A 24113-nucleotide genomic window follows, 5' to 3' on the forward strand; every position below is an offset into this window, starting at 1 on the left:
TATAGGCCACTAACTTCTTCTAGGATAGCACTTCTCCCCCTTTGATAGATCAGGGTCCCATTGAGAATCTGACTAAGAAAGGGAAAAATAAACCACTGTAACTCTTCTGAAAAATCTAAAAGTGCACTTGTACAGAAAGATTTATATATAATATTGAGGGGTTCACAGACCCCCTGAAGCCATTCGTAAGTCATTATTTTAGGTGTAATAAAGGAACAAATGAACAATAATAACTAATCCTTACAAGAACCCAATGTGATTCGTACATTTATTCTCCTATATTACAGATGTGCAAACTGAAGCACAGAGATTGAGTAGTAGCTAGGAAGCAATGAAGTCAGAACCTGGACCCAGACAGTCAGCCCTCTAGCGCATTCATAGAACCACCATGGTATATTGCCTCAAGATTATACACCTGCTAGGGTTTGAAGCTAAATTTGAAACCATATCGCTCTTAAACCAGCCTCTTATAGACTTACTTATATGACCCAGCAACTCCACTTCTGGACATGTAACCAAAAAAATTGAAAGGAGAGACTCAAACAGATACGTGTGTATACCAATGTTCACAGTAGCATCATTCACAATAGCTGAAAGGTAGAAACAATGCAAATGTCCATTGACAGATGAATGGATGAACAAAATGTGGTATGTACATACAATGGAATAGTACTCAGTCTTAAAACGGAAGGAAGTTCTGATGCATGCTACAAGATGGATGACCCTAGAAGGCATATGCTAACTGAAATAAGACAGACACAAAAAGACAAATATTGTATGATTACACTTATATGAGATACCTAGAATAGTAAAATTCATAGACAGAAAGTAGAATAGAAGTTACCAGGGGCTAAGGGAAGGGAGAATCAGGAGTTATGGTTTAAAGGGTACAGAGTTTCAGTATAGGATGAAGAAAAAGTTCTGGAGATGAAGAGTGGTGATGGTTACACAACAATGTGAATATACATGAAACCACTAAAGTACACTTAAAAATGTTAAAATTGCTTTAAAATTTTATGTTATTTTACCACACAAAAAAAGAATGATCTAAGCCTGAGCATAAAAGGATAGTGACACAGAAGGAATTGACCTCTCAGATCCAGGAGGACCCTACCCTTAAAAATGGTTAGAATGACAGCACAGCAAATACAGCCAATATTTTATAATAGCTTTATATGGAGTATAATCTATAAAAATATTGAATCACTATGTTGTACAACTGAAACTGATATAATATTGTAAGTCAGGTATATGTCAATAAAAAATAGTTTTAATGGTTAGAATGGTAAATTTCATGTTATCTGTACTTTACCAGCATTAAAAAAAAAAACTATTTTCTATACAAAATGACACTGCCTTCTTAGAAAAGAAACTCAAACTGTACCCCAAATAGAAGCTGCTATGTAGGACTGTAATAGACTTGTTTTTGTCCCCTTAAGCTGCTTATTTTGACCCTGTTGTATATATAGCTAGTAAATTTTTCTTCCACAAATGAATTTAAATCATTATTACTTAGCAGGACATTTCAGTCTTTAAAAAACATAGGAAAAAAACTAAAAAATATACAGCAAGTTATTTTCCCATGATACGGATACTTATCTTAGTGATTTCTGTGAATTTAAATTATTCCTAAGCTTTGTCCTCCCCCACAAATAAGGAAAACTCCTATATAAAATATTGATTATCCTAACTCTTACCAAATAAGACATCTTTAATGTATTGTTTATTGGTCAGCACTCTGAGCTAGGTAAGACAGTATTGCCTCCTAGAAGAAAGATGAGCTAATTATTGTAGTGTTTTTTTATTCACTGTTTACTTCATCATTTGCTTTTTGTTGTAAACTTCTCCACAAATAATAGCTTTTTAATAAATTTAAGAGAAGGAAAATGGTATTAAGTGACTATAAATAATTTTATTATCTTCAGTTGTTTGTTAAGTTTTTTAGAAGTGAGAATGAAGAGATTCCAGGCTATAAAAAGAAAACATTGTACTATAGTGTACGATTCCAAGTTCCTAATTAGGTAGTACACATGGCTTCAACTCAGCAAAGAGTTTAGATTTTGAATGTGTTTTCTTTTCTAAAGGGTCTTAACCTAAGCATGCATACATATTCACATGCAAGTTGAAAGGAAGAGATTGGTGAGGAAGTGAGTCCCTTATTAAATATAGCTTCTAAGTGCCTGAAATTTTTCTTTTTGTCACCATGTTTTACAAAAGAAAAAGCATTCTCAGACAGGCGTAGTGATGTGATAGTAATTCCATATTGTTCAGCTACGGTACCAATATTGACCCAGAAGAATGCCAAGCCAATTGGCTTTCAACATCATAATGATGTAGTTAAGACACCAAAAATCCTGTATTCCCCATATAACTACCATAGAGACTTTCTTATAGCAGATGATCAGTTAAAATTTGGTAGCTAAAAGACGTGGAAATTTGTTAAAGAGTAGTGAGAGATATGCCAGACTGTATTTTTGAAGTATTGGGTTACTAGGGTTTTCCAGGAGCCTCTTGAGGTATGAAAGAAGGTGGGGAGGTGAGGTAGATGAGCAGGTAGGGCTGCACCTCCCCCCACCCCCGCCATCAACAATTCATATAGAGGAGTTACTCATTAACCTGTATGGTTTATTTACATATATCAAGTTTCCACATGTGCTTTCATTTGATGAAAGGATTTTTCATCTTAAAAAAAAAAGAGTTTGAAGACCATAGGACTGCATCATGGAGCAAATGTTATCAGTGGGCCCCAAGTCCACCTGAGGCAAATTTCTAGGAGGCAGTCAGTGGGAACTTGTGGTCCCATAGGTTTCCCACCTCATGCTTTCTGTGAGACACTAGAACTCTGTGTTTCCAGGCTTCTCCAGAGAGTATATTACCCCTGTTAACTGACCCAGCAGTCAAATGCAGGCCCTCTCAAATGCTCACAGCTTTGCATTGTTCTCCTTTCTTTTCCTGTTGCCCACACTTATTCAAGGCCCATGGCCACCAATGGTGAGAAGCTAGCTGGTCTCCTCAGGCCCTTATCTCTGCCCTAGCAATTCTGGGAGGAATGTTTTAAAGCACCCTCTATTTCAAAATCCAAGCTAATTACCTGATGATTTATGGTTGTGCATGGAATGGTGAAGTAATCTGAAAATGCCAGCAGTGTCAAGTAGAGATCTTCCTGTTGACCTTTCTTTGGTCATATAACTAATTGTTTGGCTTTTAGCTTTGTATAAACTGTGAAGGAGGAGAGGAGATGCTAGGAAATCCTTTCAAATTGGTACTTTCTACAAGAAATAATAGCAACAAAGACATATTGAAAATCTATCACACCTAGGCATCTGAGGAAAACAGTGGAATGGATTGCACTACCTTCCTTATCTTTACAGTAATTCTTGCTAAAAGACAAAGCATATGCTCTAATTTCTTTGATCAGTTTTCTAAGAGGCCTTGGCTTCCCAAATCTCTTCTCTGTTTTAAATCTGAAATGATTAGTTTGGAAATTGTTTTTTCCCCTATGGCTATTATATCAGTTTTAGGTCACACATATGATGTAGTGAAGTTGTATTCTTGTAGTGTACTTTATTGTACCTTAAGTGTGTATGGTACTTGTAGGCTCATTTGATAGGCCTTTGGAGCAGATTTTCCCTTGTAAAATATTAGGTATTTCTGTAACTTATTTCATATACTCAGACACTAATTCATAATATAACAAATTAAATTGTAACATAACAAAGACTTTATTCAAATGTTTGTAGTTTAGGCCAGGAGCCTGGCAGCATAAGGATGATACAAATGGGTAAGCTCAGGCCGTTCCCGTCTGGGGAACATCAATGCACACTAAGGCACAAATGTAGAAATGGTCATCACTTATTGTCAGTTTTCAGGTGTCAGACAACAGTATGAACTTTTGCAAAATAAGTAAACCTGCACCATGTGTAATGCCTAATAAGTGAAGAAATATGAGAATATATGTGTATAAAAATGCCTGTGAGCCCCTCTTTGAAGAAGAGAAGGGCTAGAATAGTACAAACCTGCACCAGGAAACCTTGTGATTCTGATTCTGTCACAAGAGGCTGCACACCATTCTCCACCTTTTCTAGTTGCAATCTCCTAATTGTTTGATTTTACAGCATTCTCTCTCCCCACATTCTCCTTTGAGTATGATGTGTTATATGTGCCCTTTTACATTTTTAAATTAAACTTCATATGCATTAATTTGTTTTAAGAAATGTTTGCTAGTACTGTGAAAACCATTGAGCTAATTGGTAACATAGCTTCATCAATAAGGTTTGAGCTCTGTTTGCTTTTAGGAAATAATATTTGTAACCTCAAGGAAATCTAATTGAATCAATGGGAGAGATATGGGCCAGGAGCCTGGGTGTCTGGGTGTTTTCACTTTTGCAGTGATAGTTCTTCTAATGCATTCCCACTCAACAACAGTGTTCTTAACATTCTCTTTTAAGGCACTGTAATTAAGTCCTAGGGTCTCCAAGACCCAAAATAGAATTCAAACTTCAAGTTTGAATGAGAGAAGGGGAATCAGTATAGGCTGAATGTCTTACCCCTAAAAACTAGGCACATCAGACAAACCCAAACTGAGGGACCTTCTATCAAGTATGTGACAGGTATTCCTCAAAACTGTCAAGTACCTCAAAAATAAGAACTATCTGAAAAATTGTCCCAGCCAAGAGGAGCCTAAGGAGACATGATGACTAAATGCAATGTGATATTCTGGAGAGGATTCTGGAACAGAAAAAGGATAATAGGTAAAAATTAAGGATATCTGAATAAAGTTTGGAGTCTAGTTAGTAATTAGTTTTATATTATTTTGTTAGTTGTAACAAAAGCACTATAGAAATCTCAGATGTTGACCCTGGAGTATACTATGTGCAGGGTACATGGATATTGTACTACCTTTGCAAATTTTTTATAAGTCTAAAATTATTCTAAAATAAAAATTTTATTTAAAAAAACTAAAACGAAAAAGCTAACTACATTTTTTACTAATTTTTCATACCATTCATAAGAATGTTTCTATATAAGCAAGGCTTAGAATTACCACATAAAAGTAAATAAGAGACTGAGGAAAACAAAAAGCAAAGAATAAAAACTCATTCCCCAAACATTATCCAGTCATCAGTTTAATAAAATGTCTATGTATTTGGCAATATGAAAAATAAAGGAAGCACTAAGCATTGTAGTACTTAGACCTCTCTTCTACTGCAGAGTATGTTACACATAAATATCATCTATAGAAATTCACATATGTCCATTATCAGACCTTGCTGAAGTTAAGAAAAAGAAATCTTCCTACCTACAATGCAGTTAATTGCTCCTCAATCCGCTTTTTCATTATATTTACATAACATTCATTAAAATGTCTCAGTCTCATTGGGGATTCTTGCAGAACTTCAAGAATGGCCAGCTGGGTTGCTGTATACCGATGTTTCTTTTGTTTGACTTTCTTTTTCTTAACAGTTTTTTTGAGGTTTAATTGACTTACAATAAACTGCACATACTAGAGTATACAATTGGAAAAGTTTGGGCATATATGTATACCTGTGAAGCCATCACCACAGTCAAGCTTGTCAACCAATCACTCCCAAAAAATTTTACATGCTTTTTGTAATCACTGCATCCCAACCTTCCCAATGCTTCTTCCCTGACTCTTAACAGCCACTGATTTGTTTACTGCCACTATAGACTAGTGTGTATTTTCTAGAGCTTTATGTAAATGAAATCGGACAGTATGTATCCTGTTCTGTCTGGCTCCTTTCACTAAGCATTAATTGTTTTGAGACTCGTGCATGTTGTGGAATGTATTAGTAGTTCCTTCCTTTTTTGTTGATGAATGGTATTCCATTATATGGATATACCACAGTTTGAGCTATTGGTATTGATGCCCACTTGAGTTATTTGGTTTGTTTGCAGGTTTTAAATATTATAGGCAAGGCTGCTCTGAACATTCACGTGTAAGTCTTTCTGTGGACATGAGCTTTTATTTCTCTTGGGTAAATACCTAGGATTTGAATGGGTGAATCTTATGATAAGAGTATGTTTAACTTTTTAATTAAGTGCAAACCTATTTTCCTTTTACATTCCTATAATATATGAGAATTCCAGCTACTCCACATACTTGTCAATACTTGACATATCCAGGAATTTTGATTTTAGAAATATGTAGTGGTGTCTTATTTTTCTTTTAATCTGAGTTATCCCGATGACTAATTATGTTGAGCATTTTTATGTGCTTATTGACCATCCATATCTCTTCTTTGTTAAAGTGTCTGTTCACATGTTATTCTCATACCATTTTTTGATTGGTCATTTGTTTTCTTGTCTTTGAGTTTTGAGAGTTCTTTATATATTCTTTACATTATGGATATAAGGATTTTATCAGATAACTGATTGGAAAATATTTCTTCTCATCTGAGACTTGTCTTTCCATCCTCTTACGAGGATCTTCCAAAGAACAGAAGTCTTTGATTTTGAAGAAGTTCAATTTATCATTTTTTCTTTTGTAAATCAAGCTTTTAGTGTTCTGTTTGAGAAATCTTTGCCAAATCCAAGATCACAAATATTTTCCCCTATGTTTTCTTCTACCAGTATTATAGTTTTAGTTTTACATTTAGGTTTATGATGAATTTTGTGTTAATTTCTGTTCATGGTGTTTTGTATGGTGAGAAGTTTGTTTCGTTGTTGTTTTGTTTTATTTTGTTTGCACATTGCAGTTGTTCCAGCAATATTTGTTGAAAGGACTGTTTTTCTGCATGGAACTGCCTTTACACATTTGTAGAAAATCAGTTTGTCCACATATGTATGGGTCTATCTTTGGACTCTCTGTTATACTGATGTCTCTATGGCTTATTTTCCTTCTTTATATATAATTGATTTCTGCTTGGATCGTTATTATTTCCTTTCTTCTGCTTACTTTAAATTTAACTTGCTCTTCCCTCTTTGTTTTCTTAGGTTGAATCTGAGGTCATTTACTTGAGAAGTGTTATTTGGTTTCCAAGCATTTGGGGATTTTCCAGAGATGTTTCTATATTGAATTCTTTTTTTTTTTTTTTTTTTTTTTTTTTTTTTTTTTTTTTGCGTTATGCGGGCCTCTCACTGTTGTGGCCTCTCCTGTTGCAGAGCACAGGCTCCGGACGCGCAGGCTCAGCGGCCATGGCTCATGGGCCCAGCCGCTCCGCGGCATGTGGGATCTTCCAGGACCGGGGCACGAACCCGTGTCCCCCGCGTCGGCAGGCGGACTCTCAACCACTGCGCCACCAGGGAAGTCCCTATATTGAATTCTAATTTAACAATTTTGTGGTCAGAGAACATACTTTGTATGACTTGAGTTTTTAAAAATTTATTAAGACTTGCTTTATGACACAAAATATGGTCTATCTTGGTAAATATTCTATGTAGACTTGGAAATGATGTGCATTTGCTGTTGTTGGGTGAAGTGTTCTATGAATATCAATTATGTGAAGTCAGTTAATAGTGTTATTTAAGTCTTCCTTATCCTTATAGATTCTCTGTGTACTTGTTCTATAAATTATTGAGAGAGGGATATTGAATTCTCCAACTATTATTGTAGATTGGATTTGTCCTTGCAGTTGTATCCATTTTGGTGTCATGTAGTTTGGATCTCTGTTATGATGGGCATAAACATTCAGGATTGTCAGGTCCTCTTGATGAATTGATCCCTCTATCGTTATGAAGTAAACTTCTCTACTCTGGTTATGTCCTTTGCTCCTCAGTCTTCTTTTTCTGATACTCATATAGCCCACGCCAGCTCTCTTTTACTTAGAGTTATGATGGTATGTCTTTTTCCATCCTTTTAATGTAGACTTATTTGTGTCTTTATTTTTAAAATGTGTTTCTTGTAGGTGGCATACAGTTGGTTCTTGGCTTTGTATTCAGTCTGACAATCCTTGACTTAATTGGAGTATTTAGACCATTTACATTTAATGTGATTATTGATATGAATTAATTTAAATAGATCATCTTTGCTATTTTTCTGCCATTGCTCCTGTTTTCCTCATGTTCTCCCTTCACTTGGATTACCTGAGTACTTTTTATGATTCCTTTTCATCTCTTTTGTAACTTCATTTGCTATAACTCTTTGTTATTTCAGTGATGGGTTTAGGATTTATAGTATATACCTTTAACTTATCACCATCTACCTCTCATAGAGTAAAAAGAACTTACATTAGTATACTTCCGTTCCTCCATTTCTGGCCTTCAAGCTATTATTATTATAATTATCTAATTATCTAATAGTAATATACATGTGTTATAAACTTATACATGTATTATAAACGCAATGCTACATTGTTTTCACTGTTGTTTTCTTTTTTTTGCTTAAATCATCATTTATTTTTAAAGAGATTTAAATAATAAGGAAAAAATGATATAATTTACCATTTCCAGTGCTATTTATTTGTTTAATGTCATTGTCTGCTAAATTTTACATCTGTTTTAGTTCTGGAGCAGTCTCCATTAATTGATTTTTCTCCTTGTTATTAGTTGTATTTTCTAGCTTTTTTGCACGCCTGGCCATTTTTTATTGGGTGTCAAAAATTGCGAATTGGGCTTTTCTGGTGGCGCAGTGGTTTAGAGTCCGCCTGCTGATGCAGGGGACACGGGTTCATGCCCCGGTCCAGGAAGATCGCACATGCCGTGGAGCGGTTGGGCCCGTGAGCCATGGCCGCTGAGCCTGCGTGTCTGGAGCTTGTGCTCCGCAACGGGAGAGGCCACAACAGTGAGAGGCCCGCGTACCGCAAAAAAAAAAAAAAAAAAAAAAAAAAAAATTGTGAATTTTACCTTGTAGGGTTCTGGTTATTTTTATATTCTTAGAAATATTCTTGACTTTTGCTGAGAGATGCAACTTTTACTTAGAAACAAGTTGACATTTTTTCTTTGCTTTTAATTTTTGTTAGGCTAGACCAGAGCTATTTTTAGTCTAAAGCAAAGTATTCTCCACTATGGAGGCAGGACTCTTTTGAGTACTCTACCCAATGCCCCCGTGAATTATAAAGTTTCGCAGTCATGCTGGTTGGAACAGGTATGATACCCTCTAATCCTTTCAGGTGCCTCCTTCTCTAGCCTTGAGTAGTTTCCACATTCTTCTACAGTCAGTTCTCCATTGAATGCTTGAGAGGGATCCTCTAAAGATTTCCCAAGTTCTCTCTGCATTTTTTTCCTCTCCAGCACTCTTCTCTGTGAACTCTTGCTGTCTTGGTCTTCCCAGACCCTTAACCCCACCTCCTTAACTCAGCAAGTCAACCAACTCCGCTTGCATTCCTCCTCCACACACTGCACCCTGAAAATTCTTTCAAGGAAATAAACTGGGGCAATTGTAGTACTCAGTGTTTCAAGGGGTCACTGTGCTTCATTGCCTAATAAATATTCAGTGTTTTGAAAACCATTTTTCCAGTTGTTTTCTTGGTTTCAGGTGGGAGAATAAATCTTATCCTTGATACTCCATCTTGGTTCAAAGGAAAATTCTGTCTTTTATTTTATACAATTGACTGTTCATTTTTTGAGGCACTGCCTTGGTATTCTCCTTTCCCAATATATTTATTTCTTATATTTTACAAAACTCAGAAATCACCCATTTTTTAAATCATACAGTATAAACTGTTAGAGAGTAGAGTTTATAAATATTATTTAAATGAAGTATATATTATAGAATTGAAAATAGCTCTTTGGTATGCATGCTCAGTATTGTAAGATCACTATTAAGGATCAGTAATTTTCATCATTACCTGCATTTCAACACAAGGAGTTTAAATAGTTCTACTTTCTTCATGTGTAAAACTGTTTACAGAAGTGTACAAAAAGAGTAGGCCGAATGAAAAGCCTACACTTAGTGCTGGTGTAAGGTACAGGAAAAGAAAACTTGTAGGGTATAAGAAGCAGTCAATGCAAAGGGCTTTAGTCACATTAACAGGAAGACATCTCACAGAGATGCAGCGGAGTTTGTGGACTTAAAGCATTCAAACGACCTGAGTGTGCGTTTCAGCATTACCACCCGCCTGCTATGTGGACTGACATCCATTACATAACTTCCTGAGCCTCAGTTTCTCTATCTCTTAGAGGAAAATAAGCATACTTTCCAAATCAGCTCATGGGACAGTGTGAGCAAAACCAAACAGAGAACTGTTGGTTATAGAACCTTTTAAACTCTAACATTCTTTAAAATGTAAGATATTTTCAAAAGTAATAATTATTTTTGCCATCCGTAGTTAATAATTAATCACATATATATATATAAATTAAGTTGTCTTAAGGAGTAAAAAGAGAAAAAAAGCAATAAAAACAGTTCAAACTATTATGTCTGTAGCTATTTACCACAGCATCAACATTTTTACCTTGATTATTTTGTAACCTCTCAAATCTCAAAAACATGATAAAATAGCTTGTATGGAATAAATAGAATCTAAGGGTTTAGAAAGACCTTAAAAGTCCTGAAACCATATGTAAATACAGAGTGATGGATAATTTGTAAAGAACAAATTTCATTTATATACACCTTTCCCCTGTTCAGAAACTTCCCATAAATACTGTTCCATACAGAAGAAACACTCTTTAGAATTGCTTTACATTAACTAGCACTAAATTCTATTCCTAGCTCCATGACCTTCCATTCTTCAAACAACTCTGCTACATGTGAACCTCAATATTCTTCACAAATCCATGCCCTTTTTTTAATTGAAGTATAGTTGATTTACAATGTTGTGTTAGTTTCTGGTGTACAGCAAAGTGATTCAGATATATGTATATGTGTGTGTGTGTATATATATATTCTTTTTCAGATTCTTTTCCATTATAGTTTATTACAAGATATTGAATATTGTTTCCTGTGCTATACAGTAGGATCTGGTTGTTTATCTATTTTATATATAATAGTTTGTATCTGCTAATCCCAAACTCCTAATTTATCCCTTCCCCCCACTTTACCCTTTGGTAACCATAAGTTTGTTTTCTATTTCTGTGAGTCTGTTTCTGTTTTGTAAATAAGTTCATCTGTATCAATTTTTAGATTCCACATGTAAGTGATATCATATGATATTTATCTTTCTTTGTCTGGCTTATTTCACGTAGTTTGATAATCTTTAGGTCCATCCATGTTGCTGCAAATAGCATTATTTCATTCTTTTTTATGGCTGAGTAATATTCCATTGTATATGTGCACCTATCCATTCACCTGTTGAATGCATGCCCTTTTAAGCCCAACTGCCTGATTTGCTGTAGCCTCTATCATAATTACCCCTCTTTTTCTCCCTGGCAAACTTCTATTCTTTCATTAAGACCCTACTCAAAATCATCTATTTGACAATCTTCATTCAAATAGACAGTTAATCACTTCTGTGCTCCTGTGGTATTTTTATATAACTTCAATTACAGATTTATTACTTTATGCTGTAATTATTTTTCTGCCTCCCCTATTAGCTCTCTCAAAGTTAAAGACCTTGACTTATCTTTGGGCTTGCTCTCAGTAAATAGTCAAGTGTCTGCAGCCTGAAGACAGTTAATAGTATGAAAGCTATTATTTACTGCAAACTTTCCATGTTTGAGGCATGGTACCAAGAATATTAATCTGTGCAATAACCCTAAAATATAGGTAGCATAATTTTCCCCGTTTAACAAATGAGGAAACTAAGACTCAGGCAAGTTAAGCAACTAGTCTAAGATTGCAGACCCCCAAAAATGGCAGAAACAAGACTCAAACCTAGAAACTGTGACTCTAGAGAACAGAAATGATGAAAAAATTATTGAAAATTAAGATTTCCTCTATAAACATGGTACTCTTTATGGTCTACATATGAGATTGCTTACCACTTGTACTTAATTAGCATGTAATACAATAACAGTTATGTCCATCATTATATATGTCAGAGTTACTGTATTGTGAGTTTTACTTGAAACAGTGGACTCCATTCCTAGTCTGTTGCTTGCTTAGCTATTCATGCAGTGTGATGATCTGCTTTCAGACTAAAAAAATCAAGGAGAATTTGGTGCCAGTCATATTGTCTCATTATCTTGTATTTTTAAAAAAGAGGTCTGAAACACAGGTAGGGCTGCTGAGGGCAGAAGTAACTATCTATTCTATCTACTCTATGTGACAGGAGATGTAGGTTAACTGTAATACAAATTTAGATGCTTTGAATAATAATTACAGTCTGATTATTAGAATGTTATTGAGATCATGACAAAAAGGAATCCTACCTTGGATAGATGTTAAATTTTCTTTTTTTTTCTTTTTATCTACCTGTTTAAAGAGCTCTCTTAATATCTATGCTTGAGACAAACCAGCTAGGTACACCCACATGGAAACCTTTTTACCTTTAACAATGATCAGGGCCAGCTACATGATTGTAGGGCCCTAGTGAAAATGAAAATATGGGCCCTCCTGCTCAAAAATTATTAAGAATTACAAGATGGCAACAGCAGAGCAGTAAACCAAGAGTGGGACCCTTCTAAGCATGGGGCCCTGAGCAACTGCATAGTTCATACACCCATGAAGCTGGTTCTGCCAGTGATCTCTTTACTGCCACCACAACTAGGAGGAACTTTAGATGACTGTGATACAGTGACCTAGCCCCTCCTATGAACTTTAGGCATCATTCCTCATTACTAACCCAAATTATAACATTCTTGGTTGTTGGTTGGCTGAGTACAAAATGTGCATGCATACACATCAAGTATGTATATGTCTATGCATATATTGAATATGTTTATATATGTGCATGTATTCCTGACATAAATATATGTGTGCATACATATATATGATATTTACAGATAAGTCTGTTTCAAGAGCCAAACTTAGTAACAATATTTGCTTAATGCAGAAACCTAGGTTTGATAAGTTATATATAGTGTCTTCATTCCCAATCCTATTTCCCTGGGTATTTTTTAAAATTAATGCCCAGGTAGAATATTCGATATACGTAGTAAGCATTTCTCTACTGCTATTTGGAACCTGAGTGGTATATATGATTTCTCTTTAACTTTCCTGACCCTAGACCATAAATTCAAATGATTTTAAGTTATAATTACATCTCCCAGTTGTCCTGAAAAATTTCCAGTTTGCCCCTTTTGTCCCACTCAAGAATGTCCTTCTTTTGATGATACTTTAGATGATCACATTAATATTAGCCAAATATATCAGAATATAACTTTCATTCTTTCTTTATTTTAAATAAGGTGCTGTAAATATAATAGTTAAAAAGGCCTTTAATCAAAACAGTGTATTTTCAGTTTTTCATAATAGCACCTACTTTTTGCTCATGAGCATATAGATATTACTCATAAAAACAAAAGCTATTAAAAATGGAATATATTTTTCCAAATTGTTTTAGCTTTCTTTTAAACAAAAATGCAATACATATACATTAAATAAAATTGAGAAAATTGAAACAAGAAGAATACAACACATAGGCCCAATAGTTAAATATAGGCACTCTTAGTATTTTGCTACATTACTAGATAGGTGTTTTTTTCTATGGATAGTTTTTTTTTTTAACTTAGTTATAACATGATGCAACTTTTTTTCCTGTATTTTTTCCATATAACATTATATCATAAATCTGTTTCCACAGTATTATTTAATCTTAATAACTATTGTTTTCAAGTTTCCTTCTCTTATAGATTTGGAATAGAAGAGTTTGAAAGAAATACTTATCTCCTTCATCAACTACTGCAATGGAGAGACCCTTTTTAGAGAATAGAGAACATCATACCAGATTCTAGTATACCAGTCTTTCCCATGACTGGCTGAAGCCTTGAGCAAGCTTCTAAAGTTTTCTGAGCTCCAATTTCCTTCTCTGTAATAGATAAGGATAAAATATGAGAATGATAAAAATAAATAGCAGTAATAATAATTGTAATAATATTAACTGTCAGTCCTTGAATATCCAGAAATTTTTAGTGTGCCTGTAGTATGCCAAACGTATCAGTTATTGTGCTAAGCATTTACAAAAAATATATTACCTTAGGAATAATTAAGACAATCTTGTAGAGTAGCAATAAAGCTAGAAGACTTAGATTAGTATATATAAAGACCTATAGACAAACTGAATAGTAGAACAATATACAGAAACAGACCCAAAATAATGGTCACCTGATTTAATAACAAAAACTTCTCTGTAGTGCAATAGAGAAAGGATTTTTTTTTCCAAAAAATGCTGCTGGGACAATTGGTTAACTACATAGGGAAATGTCCATTGACTCCTACTTGGCACCACACACAAAAGTCAATTCCAGATGAATTATAGATCTAAATATGAAAGGCAAAATGATAAAGATTGTAAAAGATGAAAAACATTCACGTGACGTTGGAGTAGATAAAGATTTCTTAAACAGGACACAATATAAATTATTAGAGAAAAGTTGATAAATTGGACTTCATTTAAATTTTATTCATCAAAAGACACCATTAAGAGAGCGAAAACAACAGTATAGGTGGGAAAAATAATTGTAATACATAGTATCTGACAAAGTCCTCATATATAGAATATATAAACAACTTCTGAAAATTGACAAGAAAAAGATAGTTCCAATAGAAAAACAAACAAAAACATACAGTTCACAGGAGAGAATATCCAAATTGCCACTAATGATATGAAAAGTTTTTCAATTTTATCAGTCACCAGGAAAGTGCAAATAAAAGCCACAATATGACAGTATTCACCTGCCAGACAAAGAAAATACCAAGTGTTGGTGAGAATATAGAGTAAACGTAACTCTCTTTCACTGTTGGAAAACATTTATAAACTGGGACAACCACTTTGAAAAGCTGTTTGGCAGAATCTAAAATAACTGAGCATATGATTCAATAATTCCCCTCCTAGGTATACATCTACTAGAATTGGGGACATATGTTCACCAAGTAAATATGTGTAGGAATCTATTCATAATAGGAAAACCCTGAAACTACCCAAATGTCAATGACCAGTAGAATGGAAAATAAATTGTGGTATCTTCACACAATGCAATACTATTCAGCAATAAGAATGATCTCCAATGATATAAAACAAAATGGATGAATCTCAAAAACATAATGTTAAACAAAAATGCCTGGACATAGAAGGGTATGTACTGTATAATTCCATTTATATAAAAGAAAAAAAACTAAACAAAATAAATCTAAGCTGTTAGAAGTTAGGAGGGTGGTTACCGGGTGTAGGTGAGTGGTAACAGTGATTAGAAGAGAGCTTGAAGAGGGTTTCAGGGTGCTGGTAATGATCTGTTTTGTAATCTGGGTACTATGCATCTGGATGTAATTGGTTTGTGAAAGTGCATTATCTGTACACTTATGTGTACTGTTCCATATGTATTAATATAAAATATTTGTTAAAAAGTCAAAAACATATTATCTTGAATCTGTACCCCATTTTAGAGATGAAAAAATAAGAAATAATAAGTTTAAGTTACTTAAACTTAGTTATTTTTAGTTACTAATAGCCAGGCAGTTGTTAGGTGGCTCAGATTAAATGGTCTTTAGTTTCCTTTCTGGTTCTAAGATACTATGGTTTTATAAATCCACCAATTTGGAATCTAACTTCCTGCCTTTTTATTTTAATTTCTATTGGCCTCCCTAATCAAAGTTTTCAAACTTCTATATCCAGAGGTAAGATTCTTTGATACTCAAATAATACTATAAGAAGTTTTCCTGAATATTCAGAGTTTGTTATTTCTGCTAATTTATATTTATTTTCTATGCTTATTGTTTTATAGGCAAGGAAATGTCAGACTACAATTGTGGTAGCTCACCGGCTTTCCACTATTCGAAGTGTAGATATGATTGTGACTATAAAAGATGGGATGGTGGTGGAAAAAGGAACACATGCTGAACTAATGGCAAAACAGGGTCTATATTATTCACTTGCAATGTCACAGGTAATGTTTACATGACATAATGTATGTTTGCAGATTTTTTTTGACTTTTCAGAAATCACGCCATGCTAGAAAATAGAAGTCTTGAATTATAATCTTAGGTTTCACAAGGCAACCAAGGTTTATTTATAGTTCCTTAGTGAAGAAATTCAGTGAGTCTAATATCCTCAGCATTGTGCTAGACAATGATGAAAGTTAAAGAACTAATTGTTACATAGTACCTAATATTTGCCAGGCACACTACAAATAGGCTTCAAATCTTGTATGTGGCAGATCCAGAGCAATCTAACTCTATATTCTGTGATCTTTTTGTTAAAACACAAAGAAATATAACACACAATCCCTACTTAAACACTTAAAACTTAGCTACAGAGGCAAAATGCAGAATCATGCATACAGATGTTACAAGTTGTAGAAATAAGAAGCAAGATTGATGGGGATATAGGGAACTAGATTAGCCATGGAAGTATTCATGAAGAAATCTTGAAGGCAAGAAGGTAGGAGGGGGATTTCCCTGGTGGCGCAGTGGTTAAGAATCCGCCTGCCAATGCAGGGGACACGGGTTCAATCCCTGGTCTGGGAAGATCCCACATGCTGTGGAGCAACTAAGCCCGTGCGCCACAACTACTGAGCCTGCATGCTGCAATTACTGAGGCCTGTGCACCTAGAGCCCATGCTCCACAACAAGAGAAGCCACCACAATGAGAAGCCCATGCACCGTAACAAAGAGTAGCCCCCACTCGCCACAACTAGAGAAAGCCCGTGCGCAGCAAGGAAGACCCAATGCAGCCAAAAATAGATAAATAAAATTTTAAAAATTATAAAGGTAAGAGGTGGAAAAGGAGGAGAAATCTAGGTAATGTGGAAGTAATAAGGAACTTGGTTTGTAACTAAACAGAAAGGAGACCAGCCTGCCACGAGTAATGAGTATTGGGGGAATAATGGAAAATTTGGATAATAAAGGTCAGATTATGAAAAGGCTGAGACTTCCTGTGTCGGAAGCACCTACCCCAGTGCTTGGCACACTCAAAATCTATCTGCTGAATGAAAGGATGCACACATATATCCATACTGTGTATACACCAAATTCTCACAGGGAGACCAGAAAGCTCATATTAGGCAATGAAGAGGAGGCACGATAATCCTGGAGGCACACTGACAAACTCCTGTTTTTGAGGATCCACATGTTTGCATGCATATGACCTAGCCTACTGAATTTCACATGGTTCTTTCATTAGGGTGCATTAACATAAGTGATAGTGATTAGGCTCTAGCTCTCTTCTTCATTCTGCCTTCATCTCTTGGTCTGGAAGGCAGCCTTCTTTCCAAGGGGTCTTCTGCAGGCAACTAATATCAACCATTTTTGGTTTATTTTACTTCTTCAACTTTCTGATTATATTTTTGATATCAATATTATTATTTCACAAATTAGGAAATTTAGAAAGTTATGAGTCTCCATCTCATCAAACTTAGAATTTCAAACCCCAGCTTTCTCCACAATTCTAGAATGAAGGATTTTTAAACACATCCTCTAAAGCAATGATAATAAAAAAAATTAAAAGTTTGAAAATGTAATCTTATATTGATTTAAAAACTGCTTGATTCCGATTTTATTTTATATTAGGCTATATTTTTCTTTAAAAATAAAATGTACATGTTATTTGCCAGTTGAATTTTCATGATTTTCATTCCACGGTAGAATTAATAATTTATGAAGTTATTAAGTTCAGTATCTTCAAACTAATAGTTGTAACAATAAAAGGAAATAACTGTGGTCAAATTAACACTACTTTGAGATTTTAAAAAACTACTACACTTAGATCTTTCTTTGAAGCAACACTTCTTTATTTTTCATTATAACTAAACCAAAACTCTATTTTTAGGTGTTAGATGAAAGAGTTCCACAACATAAGGAAAACAAAAATGGAGTGTTTGTGGTATAAGTGTATAAAAATTTAAAATACCATATTCAAAATGGATTAGTACTCTCTGATTACCTAAAATAATGTTCATTCTGATATAATAATACAATTTTAAATATTAATACTCAATGAACAGCTCTAATATTCTGGGAAATATATAGTAAACATAACATACGTGATATCTACATAAACAGTACCACATTTCTGAAACTCTGGATGCATTTATTTGCCACTATTGCCTATAGTGTCCAAATGAATCAATTTATGACAATTCATGATTTTCATAAGTATTACAAAGTTAATGCTGCTAAGAAAATCAATCCCAAAAAGCAGCATAGGAAAATGGTTACAGTCACAAGCTCTGGAGACACAGCAAGTTGAAATCCTTACTCTGCCACTTAATAGTTTTAGGACTGTGGGTAAGTTGTTTAAATTCTCTGTGCCTCAGTTTTCTAAACTGTAAAGTGAGGAAAGTAATAGCATATTAATTAATTACATTGAGTATTAAATGAGTTCAATTATGTAAAGTACTAGAATTATTGTTAGCATAATAAATTTTATTATATTACCATTCTTAGCATTAGCATTTGTTATCCAATCAAACTTTTAAGGAAAGTTCAAACCATAGTTATTGCTGTAATCAGGTACAGATTCAATGCTGTAATTATTTATCTAGGATGTACATAATTATTTACAGATATAGTGAGTCTGTGAGCTTCCTTTAGTAAGTTTTCACACAAAAATGAAATAAAAACAGGTAGAGATACATACATACCAAAACTTCTTGTCATTCTTATTTTGTCTAGCAGCCTTCTCAGGAAAAGGAATTGTCTTTGATCTGTTAAAGCACCTCTTTAGAAAATTTTATTATGAGAAGTAAAAATTGTATTTTAAACTTGCCACAAAGTAAATAGCTCCTGAAAAAATGCCAAATAAAAAATTTCTTTCTCGGTAGAGAAATTTACTGAAAAGAAAGGAAGTGATAGCATAAAGGAATGTCTGATTAAAGATATTAGGATAGCTGGTTAAAGTTCATGGTAGTTTGAAATGCCTGATTAACAGTTGTTACTCTTGTTAAAGAATCACAGTGTCCCTGGGAAGCCTTCTGTGTACATACTCTCCCTTGCACCTAAAACTATCTAAGTCTTTCCATCTCTACTCCCCACCACGGTCAGGGCCACCATCACCCTAACTGGCCTCTTCATTTCTGTCTTCTCCCCTCCTCCCATCTCTTCACGAGGAAGTCACAAATTTACTCGCACCACATTCAGATGAACAGAGAATATGTAACTCCTTTATTTCACTGAAACTGGTCTTATTTCTTGGAGTAGCAAGAAAAACAAAAACAAGACTTAGAGCAATCTGGTTTAGAACTTTATCCTATTCTATGATTTAAGCAGCTTTAAGGTTAACTTGATGGCTTCGGAATTTCTCATTCTTTTGGAGATGGCCCCGCCAATTTTGCTTTTTGGTCAGATTGGAATGGGCAGCAGTGGCAAGCCTGGAAAATGTTATTGTCTCCTGAGATCTATCTCAGGCCCAGGACCAACCTCACATTTAACTGCCTTGCTATATGTTATCAATTTGTAAACTCCAGAGAAGGCTGGGAAGAAGGGATGAGAGAGAGGGTATATTTGAGTCATCTCCCTCACAAACTCCTTTTACTAAGATCTGTCCTTGCTAGTGGAATAATTGTTTTGAATTAAGACATTGTTTTCTCTAGTTAATTGTACAGGTCTTTGGGGGAAAAGGCACAATAAAAGCTATTGTTACTCAGTAACATTTTAGTATGAGTTGGACTTACTGTCTCTGTATCGAGTCTGAAAACTTTAGCAAGAACTGCTCAGGAATACACCACTTTCAATAACAGAGGCAGTACAATTTTAGAGGGATGCTTAATAAAGTTGCTTTGAATTTTTAAGGCATTCTTCTAGTGGTAACATGTATATTCTTCATCTAGGATATTAAAAAAGCTGGTGAACAGATGAACTCAATGGCATATTCTACTGAAAAAGATATCAGCTCAATTCCTCTGTGCTCTATGAATAGCATCAAGTCAGACTTTACTGACAAGTCTGAGGAATCCATCCAAAATAAAGAGGTAATGGTTCAACTATCAACAAGTTACCAACATGTTGGTAACTTGTTACCAACTATCATGTTACCAACTATCTAACTAACTAACTAACCTCAGACACCATGAAATCTCTCATCCAGCCCCTGAATATTAGCTTCTGTCTTCCTAACCACCAGTTTCCACATCATCCCACTCCTCTCTTTGGTCCACTATTTCCTCCCAAACTGGAATTCCCTTCTTCTCCTTGGGTCTGACAGATACTTGAGGTTGACCGCCCATTAACTATTCCCACCATCTTCCTACCCACTCTTCTCGGTCTCATCTGCCAATTATCAGCCTGAAGCCCTGGGATTATCTGCCCCAAACCTCCTCCTCTGCCCTTCTCTGGCATTGCAGTCTACTGCTTTTAATTCTAGATTCAGTACTTTCCATTTAGGTACATGGTAATACATAGCATTCACACTTTATATATATATATATATATATATATATATATATATATTTTTTTTTTTTTTTTTTTTTTGCGGTACGTGGGCCTCTCACTGTTGTGGCCTCTCCCATTGCGGAGCACAGGCTCTGGACGTGCAGGCTTAGCAGCCATGGCTCACAGGCCCAGCTGCTCTGCAGCATGTGGGATCTTCCTGGACTGGGGCTCGAACCCGTGTCCCCTGCATTGGCAGGCGGACTCTCAACCACTGCGCCACCAGGGAAGCCCCTATATTTTTTCTTATCTATTAATTTTCTTTAAAATATGCACTACCAAACATAAGGTAGATAGCTAGTGGGAAGCAGCCGCATAGCACACGGAGATCAGCTCGGTGCTTTGTGACCGCCTGGAGGGGTGGGATAGGGAGGGTGGGAGGGAGGGAGACGCAAGAGGGAAGAGATATGGGAACATATGTGTATGTATAACTGATTCACTTTGTTATAAAGCAGAAACTAACACACCATTGTAAAGCAATTATACGCTAGTAAAGATGTAAAAAAAAAAATACTATGTATAAAAAATAAATAAATAGGGCTTCCCTGGTGGCACAGTGGTTGAGAGTCTGCCTGCCCATGCAGGGGACACGGGTTTGTGCCCCGGTCCGGGAAGATCCCACATGCCGCGGAGCTGCTGGGCCCGTGAGCCATGGCTGCTGAGCCTGTGCATCTGGAGCCTGTGCTCTGCAACGGGAGAGGCCACAACAGCGAAAGGCCCGCATACCCCGCCTCCCCCCAAAAAATAAATAAATAAATAAAATGCATTTGAAAGCCCAATAATAATAATAATAATTTACATAAACAAGCAAAGAAAAATATTAAGTAAATAATAGCATAGATAATTTGCCATATGGCAAAAGGCCTGAGTATAAGAATACAGTAAAAGGGTTTGTACCATATTGTAAAAACACTGTGTGAAAACATCTATTAATAGCTGTTGGACCTGCCACCGTAATTGCTGCAAACAAAATGAAAATCTACCTCAAAGTCAGCAAATTCACTAGGTCTATAAAGTGGATTTTCAAAACCTAAGAAAGGTGAAATTCATAAAATTAAAAAGCAATTTCCAGACTTCGAGAAAATGGTAGGGTAAATATACACTCTGATACAACTGCTCTGCTCCATACACACAGGAATGATACATAAAACATAAAAAGAGAAAAGCCAATTAGACATACCCAGGCTCCAAAACAAGATCTCTACCAACCAGAAATAGAGCAAAAGTACAAAGTGGTGAGCTGTGCTACAGTCATGGACTTACTCTTAACAGGAGGCTGCAAACTTGGTTACCAGTGCCTGGAGCTATAGCGAGTACAAAGCTGAGAGCCTGGAAGTGTAGTATTAACAACCAAGAACTGAAACAAGCCAAGCACCAGCTCCATGGCCATATTTGTAAAGGGTTCTTTCAGCCTGTGGTATTGCAGTGAAAAGTGAACAAGGAAATGAAGGGACTATAAAAATGAATAACGAGGGCTTCCCTGGTGGCGCAGTGGTTGAGAGTCCGCCTGCCGATGCAGGGGATACGGGTTCGTGCCCCAGTCCGGGAAGATCCCACGTGCCGCGGAGCAGTTAGGCCCGTGAGCCATGGCCGCTGAGCCTGTGCGTCCGGAGCCTGTGCTCCAAAACAGGAGAGGCCACAACAGTGAGAGGCCCGCGTACCGCAAAAAAAAAAAAAAAAAAATTTAAAAAGTGAATAACGAAATGAAAAATGTGAAACAGGATTTTAGAATAGTTAATGGGAGGTTATATTAGTCTGGGATGAGTCAGGAGACAGAAACCACACAATGATTTGAACAGAGAAAGTTTAGTGTAATGAATCATTAGGGAATTGGAGTAATAGGAATTGGCTAGTGGAAATTAAGAGAACTCTAAAGAATGCAGAGGTCATAATAAAAAGTACCAACTACCACCCCTGGGGTGAAAAGAGACCCAAGGAAGAGCACTCATTATTGCCCGAAACTGAAGCGGAGATACAGGCCTTACTGCAAAATGCACAGCTTTGGCTCACTGGATAGCAGAGAAGATGCCCAGGTACCTCACTGGTGGAGCTTGCTTGAAATCTGTCCTCCAAGGTGCCAAGGGAGACCTTCCACAGGGAGGTTCTGAGCTTCAGAACCCACTAGGTGCCAGAAGAAGCTACTGGGCACTGCTGAAACCAGGGGCTGGAGAAATTGTCTTCTGCAGGAGTCAAGGCAGTTCTGTGTATAAGAGGTGCAGACATCAGCGACCTGGCTGAAACATAAGCCTGTGCTGTCTGGGCCCCATGGTTACACTTCTAATGGGTCAGCCAAGAGCTGGAGAAAGCGCTTGATGGCCAAACACAGAAGAAAATCGCACTCTACAGGCACCCAACTCTGAAAAAACTGTGCAGGCAAATCAGCGGAGAGAAAAGTTCATCTTGCAGGAGCTTTCCCAGTAAGCTACCGGTAAGAGCAGGAAGAATAATCCCCTCCTACAATGTCTTTCCAGCAGCCTCTACTGATGGAGCTTGACATCTTACCAACTGGTAAAAGAGAAAAGATTATCAGACAAAAGGGTGAATTTGGACCTGAGAAGCAAAAAATCAGTAACCAGGACAGAGCTGGTATTATTTTGAACAGGGGAATCAGCAAACATAAGGGCCTGGAATTGGGAGCCACAGTGACTAAGGAGGAGAGAGGTGAGCAGAGAAGTGTATGAGATACTCAGGGACCAGATCATGTAGCACCCTGTAGGACATAAAAACAATTTTGGATTCTGTTCTTACTCTAACAGAAAGTCATTGGGGGTTTTTTAACCAGTGGTTCATGACTCACAGGAATTAACCTGAATGGGCAAAAAAAAAAAATCACAACTATACTTGATAGAAATTTAATTTACTTTAATTATGAATATAAACAACAGACTACATTAGTATTACCAAGGCCTGTGATGTCACCAATGAAAATCACAGAAATATTTATATCACATTATAGTTATTACAGAGATCTTAGAATATCTTTTTTTTTTTTTTTGGCCATGCCATGCAGTATGCGGGATCTAAGTTCCCCAACCAGGGATCTAACCCATCCTCCCTGAAGTGGAAGCACAGAGCCCTAATCCACCAGGGAATTCCCCAGAATATCTTTATATTCATCACTATTAGATCTTGTTATTTAATGTGCCAATAATGAAGCACATAACTATATCAGAGCTTTGAATTTTTTGTTAAACATTTAAAATATTATATCTCAATATAATTGGCTTTCTTTGAGATATGTTATTTGGTACATTGTTATAAATTCTTCTAGGAAGGATTCCATAGACTTCATCAGTTTTCTGAAGGGGTCCATGACACAAACAGGTTAAGATCTCTAATGACCCACATGGGAAAGGAATCTAAAAAAGAGTAGATATATGTATATGTAGAACTGATTCACTTTGCTATACACCTGAAACTAACACAACATTGTAAATCAACTATACTCAAATTTAAAAAAAATTTTTTTAATCTACTTAAAAAAACAAAACTGTTGCATGCGAGGGTCTTATTCAGAAGAGTGCATGAACTGAGTTGCTTGATGTGGCTGCTGTGTGGAGAATGGTACTTGGGAGCCAAAGTGGGATCAGGGAGAGCAGAGCAGAGAAGGGATGATAGTGGTGAAAACAAATGGCCTGATATGCCTGACTAAAGCAGTCTAAGGAGAAATAAAGAATAGATGGAGGAGCAACTAGGACAGGAGATTGAGACCCAGGATACTGCAAAATTTAAATTCAGGTAGAAAAGCAGTAGC

The 24113-nt window shown here is 35.9% G+C and overlaps 1 protein-coding gene across 1 annotated transcript in view; it reads left to right on the plus strand.

The window, feature by feature from the left end:
• ABCB5 (ATP binding cassette subfamily B member 5) overlaps positions 1–24113 on the plus strand; it is a 109059-nt gene that overhangs the window by 32647 nt on the left and 52299 nt on the right. Inside the window, 2 exon segments of the mRNA XM_032643026.1 lie at positions 15721–15882; positions 19762–19902. Coding sequence (XP_032498917.1) covers positions 15721–15882; positions 19762–19902 — 303 coding nt within the window.

The sequence above is a fragment of the Phocoena sinus genome, chromosome 9 (genome assembly GCF_008692025.1).
Source record: "Phocoena sinus isolate mPhoSin1 chromosome 9, mPhoSin1.pri, whole genome shotgun sequence".
Classification (NCBI taxonomy): Eukaryota; Metazoa; Chordata; class Mammalia; order Artiodactyla; family Phocoenidae; genus Phocoena; species Phocoena sinus.